The 6,563-nt window shown below is 41.1% G+C and overlaps 1 protein-coding gene across 1 annotated transcript; it reads left to right on the top strand.

Moving 5' to 3' along the window:
• The first annotated feature begins 722 nt into the window (after window positions 1-722).
• Window positions 723-6,106, top strand: LOC125537863. The gene is made up of 7 exons (XM_048701181.1): window positions 723-1,019; window positions 2,745-2,845; window positions 2,934-3,075; window positions 3,267-3,428; window positions 3,530-3,614; window positions 5,141-5,859; window positions 5,942-6,106. The coding sequence occupies exons 1-7, from the start codon at window positions 843-845 to the stop codon at window positions 6,089-6,091; spliced, it is 1,536 nt and encodes a 511-aa protein (XP_048557138.1). The 5' UTR covers window positions 723-842; the 3' UTR covers window positions 6,092-6,106.
• Window positions 6,107-6,563: the final 457 nt, after the last annotated feature.

Here is a 6,563-nt window from a genome sequence, read left to right as displayed (position 1 = left end):
CAACACGGACTTGTGGAGGGTGAGAGCGGTCAAAATATGGGCGGGGATGGCACACAGCACATGGCGAACAAGAGATAGTCGATCAGGAAGTGAGAGCATTGATGCACCCCAGGTGGACAACTTCCTCGCGACCTTGTCGACGAGCGGGTCCAGTGCTGAGGAGTGAAGCTTACAGATCGACAGAGGGAGGCCGAGGTCATATCTCTCGTTATTATTGCCTCTAGGGCATATCTCAATCGCATGTTGCGAGACTTTATCATTAGCCGAACATTTGCTTCTCTAGAACTTTGTTGTTGCTTCATATTCAAAACTGATGATCAAGGATATCGACAAAGGAACGGGTAGCAGCTACGGGAACATCATCGAGGAGATCAAGCAGCAAGCAACATATTTTAATTGCACATTTATTTGAAGGTCGAGCGGCAAATTTATATGCATATAATTTAGCTAAGTATTTAAATTTTCTTGAGCAGGGGCGTCGCTTGTGGTTGGGCCAACCCATGATCAATTTTGCATCTTATTATGTAGCTTTCGATCAATAAAACTTAGCTTTAACCTAAAAAAAGTAAAAAGGGCTAGAGGACAAATATTTTACAAAATGCAGCCCTACACGTAAACAATCGATATCCATCCCTAAAAAAATCGATATCCAATTTTTTCAAAAGATTGGAACAACTCGAAGTGACGATTGATGAAAACGCTGGGAGCATGGAAGGGACGGTAAACAGCACACCGGTTGCACGCACGCAGGCTGGCGCTGACACATACTAGTAGCGACTGGCCCCAGTAGCCGCTAGAAGATTCTCACCCACGGGCACTGCCTTTTCCCAAAAGGCGGAAAGATGGGGCAGGAGGCGGATGCGGATGAGCAGCTGCAGCGGCGGCTCCGGCGGGTGTTCGCTGCCGAGGAGCGGTCGTTCCGCATGGATCGGCGCTCGCCGGCCGCCGCCGACCTCCGCTCCGCCGTCGCCGACGTGCTCCCCCGATTCCTCGGCAACTACTCCGACGAGACCCTCGCGGTACCACCCCAAATATCCCCTTCATTCTCTCGCACGCACGCGTGCCCTAGAACTTGCCAGTGCCGATGCTTGGTGGGATGCGGTTGCGTCTCGATCCTGCGTGGTTCCGTGTGCTAATTGGTCTCGGGAATGTCACGATGTGAGTGTGGATGGGCCTCCGCGTCTGGGGCTGTACCAAGGGGATTGGGGTGGCTCTGAATGGACTATATGCATGTGCTTGTTTGTTGAATGCTCTGCCTGGGTCGAGTGATTGGCAGATTGGCACCCAAGTGAAATTTAAGTTGGAGAGGTGATGGATTAGACTATCTATCTGGAACATTCAGCTTGTTTAACTTTTCCTAGGAACTCTATATTAGTTAGGTATGGACTTCCCAGGATCTCAATTCAGAAACGTGAGCCTTCTAATTGGTCGTCCCAGCCTCAATCGCATCAGAAGTGGTGCGAAGATATATTTAAAGTAGTTTTCTGACATAACGGACCAGTGTGTTCTCTTCTTAACCCTCATAAACAGTCCTTATCAATTCGATATACCTACCTCCTTTCCTCGTTGATAGCCTTGATTTCACTTTTTTTTTGTGTGCGCCTCTGTTCCATTGCTGTGCCCTACAATTTGCAAATTAAGCATTATAGTACACAAGCCTATAGATACTTCATAAAGCATAAGTTCATAATGCTACCAACACCTAACTGTGGCAAAGCCAGTGTGTTTGAGGCACAAATGTATTGTTGTGGTCAGGTTTATATGATCTATGAGTCAAATATGACGGGACACTGATGATGAGTTTTGTTCAGTAGTAACTTTCACCAGTTCTTTAGGTGATTAAGATGTTTCTGGGTGCTGCTTCATTGACATGGAAGACTGTAGAGACATTGTATAATACTCCCTCCGATCGCAAATATAAGATGTTCTAACTTTTTCCTGAATCGGTTGCACATAGACATGTTTTAGTGTGTTTGTTCACTCATTTCAGTCCGTATGTAGTCCATATTGAAATATCCAAAACATCTTATATTTGTGAATGGAGGGAGTAATATTGAAGGCTGTAAAATGGATTGTATTGTTTTCACATCACCTTGAGATAAAGTGAACACATGTAGTTCAGTACAATTTCAATTGTCCAATTATATTTGTAGATTGGTGATTTGACCAATTCATGATAATGAAGAGGATATTTGCATAAGAAGACATGCGAAGGGGCAGTGGAGTGTCTCAACACATATCTAGTGATCATTTCCCTTCGAAAAGGGTGTATGTTCACCCGCAAAAAAAGAAGAAAAGAAAAGGGTGTATGTTCCCTCTTGCCTACACCTAATGTGTTTTCATTAGATTTTAGACATGTTCTCCTATAAGTCTTCCTGGAGCGAGAGTTGAGGGCTGCTGTTAAACGGATTTAGCAAAGAGATTTTTTTGGGTCTTAGATTGATAATCTCAAAGAAGAAACATTGAAGCACAACCTTGGCATCCTCACTTGATAAGTGCATGTGGCAACTTCCTCAGTTTTCTATGCTGCTATGTTGTATGCCAGGTTTGAGAACTACATTACTCTCTTTAGTTTAGTTGGTAGGATAACCGTGAGTTTTCATTGCATGTTTTGCCAAATATGCAAGATTCGACTGTTTGAGTTCTTGGTATGTTTGTTTTCATGTTAATATAAACAAGATGCTTTATAGCTGTTGATTGCATAATGACTGATAATTCTTCTTTTCTTTTCTCCCTGACTAAAGGAGTACATTGTAATTTTAGTTTGTAATGGGAAACATCAGTATCAAGCACGCGATGATTTGGAGGCCTTTCTTGGTGATGATAGTGCAAAATTTGTTGCATGGTATTATAGCTGCCATTTAATCAATTAGTTGTGTTCTTGATATGTGTACTTTTATGAGGCCATGATGTTTTTTTGCATGACTAAGCAGGCTTTGGGGTTACCTAAGCAAAACGGCTGTAGCACTGGCTAATGATTCTAGCGTGCAACATAGGCTGGAAAATGAAAGTCAGGACCGGAATGACAAGAAAAATCTTCTGGTCTCAAAAACCCAACCCGGGGAGGCTCATATTGTAAGGATCTTACCCTCTTTCCTCTTACAATCATCAGTCGCCACACAACATTTAATTGTCTTCATCATATCCAGTTATCCACTAGTTCAACTTAATTGAGCATCCGTTAACTTCTTTCAAGTCAAAATGCCCAAATTATGCATGTATCATGACTTACGAACACTCAGTCAAACTCATCCACTGTTGAGCAGGCAAACTCAAATATCTTAGTACCACAAGAGCATAATGGCCTTCACAAGCTTGATTTAAGTAAGGGACAAAATGTGGCCCAGCGACGCATTAGTTCAACTGTTACCATTTCCCCTAAAATGGTGGCTGGTGACGAATGTTATCGGGAGGGCCAGCATCAGAAGGTAAATACTCAATGGGCCATGCATCTGTTGTTAAGTACCTACATTTGTAGGATGTGCTATGGAAAGGATGCATCTAACTTGATGATTCTATGTCAGAGCAGAAAGATTGGAGTTTAACAGGTGGCAGAAGTTCCTCCATGCGGCAGTCTGGTGTAGCTGCAAAGACTGAACATACATTGATGCAAGGCAAGCATTTTTTTTCTTATGCGACAGCTCAATTCTAGGACAATATGTTCTTGAACCATTTGACATATGATAGCTACTTCAAACTACTCAATACACCCACGAGAAGTACTAAATGTCTCATGCCATGTATAATATACTGGACCACATCTATATGTCACATGCACACCCCTTTATCAAAACCGGTTCTCTTTTTTTCATCTGAACATTTTGTTTGTACTTTGTATTTTACTGTATGCTGCATTTTTTTTCTACTAAAAAAGATGTTTACCAGCTTCTATAAGGCTAGGCGATTCAATTTTTAAAGAAGATAACGATGCTTTCTTACTTTGCGGGTTAATGTCCTTCCAAAGTTGTATGAATATCTCTGTAAATATCCTAGTATTTAGTCTTGTAATTTTCTTCTTCTATATCAATAAATATACAATCTTCGGTCATCCCTATAGTTCTCCGTTAAAATTATCTTGCCTGAATATGATTCAAGATGGTCTGTAACCAATCTTTTTTTGGGGTCATGTGCTTGCTCTTGTTTTATCTAACATCCCCTGATTAGCTTGCATGCTTAGGTGTGACTTTAAATGGAGTTAAGGTTCTGATTATCCTACTTTAACTTATGAAAAATCATTTGCCTTTAAGTTCTATACATACAAGTAACATGTGATTTCCCTTAGTTATGGAGGTTGTGTATGTATTTCTAGAAAGTTGAAGTGGCTAAGTTTCTCACAAATGTCCCTTAAAAGGACTTTTTTCATGTGTCTGTCCAGTTTGGTTGAAGTGTTGTACTGATTCAGGCTCTTGGTGTCCAGTTTGGCTTGTCTCAACTCAATCCCGAATGAGAGTACAAGTTTGAAGGTGCAACTGAGATTGTATGAAAAAATGGTTCTGTCTGTTTGCTTGTAGATGGATCGAACAAAGAAGGGATTCAAACATTGTTTTATTGAAAAAGAGAATAATTGCTTTTGCCGGAAATGGCCACACTGCCAAAGTACGTTACAGAGGCAACCTTAAAGGCAATAATACCATATATGGACTTTATAACATAACTCCATAGTGTTGTTCTATGATCTAAACGATGACTCTCTTGGTGCGTATCTTCTACTCCCTCTGTTCACTTTTATAAGACGTTTAGACAATTCAGACAATGCCCAAAACAGTTCAATGTCAGCTGTCCAAAATGTCTTATAAAAAAGAACGGAGGGAGTATCTTTTTTTTGGCAAACTATATTTTTTTTAAAACTATATGATTTTGCAATTTGTATGGACTTTGATCCTATGGCATGGAGTCAGGGAATCCATGTTATGTTTCTCGACATTCCTTATCCTTGAATACTAGATTGTAGAGTTGAAATGGTAACTACCAAAATTACTAATACTACCTTGAGCTGATCCATATTCCTTTCTGTACTCCATTTGATTCGGGAAACTACACTAGCAGTCCTGGGTTTAAGTTTTGGGGTCGGCTGTTTGCCAAAAGATCAAAAGTGGTATTCTTTGATATTGATTTACTGTTATTCGAAAACCTAATGCAGAGGAACCCCATGATGAGCATCTTGGCGGAAATTCCTCCACAAGACGTTTGCCTGTGGCCATGGGAACTGATGATGGTGAAGTGCCAGAATCCATGAGAAGGCCCCGCAATGTTTGGGACAGGCTAGGGAAGCCTGCTATGGAGGATCAAGGTTTAGCTACAGAAGCTGACAACATGCATGTTGAAAATATAATGCATAAGAAGGCCAAGTTAATGGTGTCTGAGCATGAACGAAGATGCCGTGTTAACTCAAGTACGGAAGGCGATTTATTTGACAGATCAAATTCTGGAAACTTTTCCAGTAGTTACCCAGATGTCAATACAGCACACGCACATGAGCCCGGGGAGAAATCCAACAGAAGCAGGCTGACCGGTCGGTTGAATTTTGGTGATGTGGAGCGTAATCGTCATCAAGTTAGAGATGTTATTAGCCAGAAGTCTACTTCAACTCCGCCAGTGAAAAGTTTTGTTTCACAAAGTTTGAATGAGTTCACATCCAAGGTGAAGAGCTCACCTGCATCAGTTTCTGAACCAGCACGGCATGCAAACTCGTTAAAAGGACATGTATCAGCATCTGACAAATTGTCCCAGTTAAATATGCGGCTAAATTCAGGAACTGATGTTTTGCAAAGTCAGCAAATTAGCAGCCCTGCACAGTCCAAGAGTGGGTCTTCTGTTCGTGAAGATGGTGGCAATTACAGTAACAAACCAGTAAAAGATGTAAGCTATCCTTGTTGAGTAACTTGTTTTCTATTTGGGATCTTCTAGCGACCTAAAATGGTTGTCGTAACTGATTATGCAGGAGATGTTGGATGTGAAACTAAAGCTAAAGCAGGTGGAACTAGACATGCTCAAGCTTCGGTCCAAGCAGGCGCAGATAAACAATGGGAAGCAAGGAGCCCTCCCATCAGGTTTGTCCTATTGTTCTTTAGTCCCTTCTGTTTCTATATGAATACATTCATACAAAGGAACCTAAGGAAAATGACATTGGATTTACTACTACATGCCAAAATATAGCGTGACATAATTTTCTGAGATAGCAGTTGGTTCACCAGTTTGTTCTTGCAAATCTATTAGGTCATCTGTTGAGTGAGTCATCTGCAATTATTTCTAGCGATTTATTATCAGTGATATAGTCACCTAGGTCAATATGCTTGGCTGCTTGTGACTGCGGTCCTGAAAAAAATGGTCATCACTAATTTGTTGGTCCTTTCACTGGTTTGTATGGTCTCTTGTCTATGTTGGCAGCAAGAGCCCCCTAGTTTAAACATGAGGGCAGTTTATTGGTGAAATGCTCTACAATGGTGCATAGCAGCGTTATATTCTTGGTTATAAATTGCAAAAATATGATGATACTCCCATCACTTAATCCAAAAACAGACAGCCAAAATACAAGAATCCATATGATTTGAAATGACATCAAA

This window comes from Triticum urartu, chromosome 2 (assembly GCF_003073215.2).
Source record: "Triticum urartu cultivar G1812 chromosome 2, Tu2.1, whole genome shotgun sequence".
Classification (NCBI taxonomy): Eukaryota; Viridiplantae; Streptophyta; class Magnoliopsida; order Poales; family Poaceae; genus Triticum; species Triticum urartu.
The sequence above is the reverse complement of the archived record's forward strand: the minus strand, read 5'-3'. Positions and strand labels throughout refer to the sequence as shown.

Excerpts from the sequence above, each read along its gene's own strand:
- LOC125537863 (XM_048701181.1), top strand. The coding sequence starts at position 843 with ATGGGGCAGGAGGCGGATGCGGATGAGCAGCTGCAGCGGCGGCTCCGG. Across the intron at positions 2,846-2,933 it reads AGTGCAAAATTTGTTGCATG|GCTTTGGGGTTACCTAAGCA; the intron begins GTATTATAGCTG and ends ATGACTAAGCAG. Across the intron at positions 3,615-5,140 it reads TGAACATACATTGATGCAAG|AGGAACCCCATGATGAGCAT; the intron begins GCAAGCATTTTT and ends AACCTAATGCAG.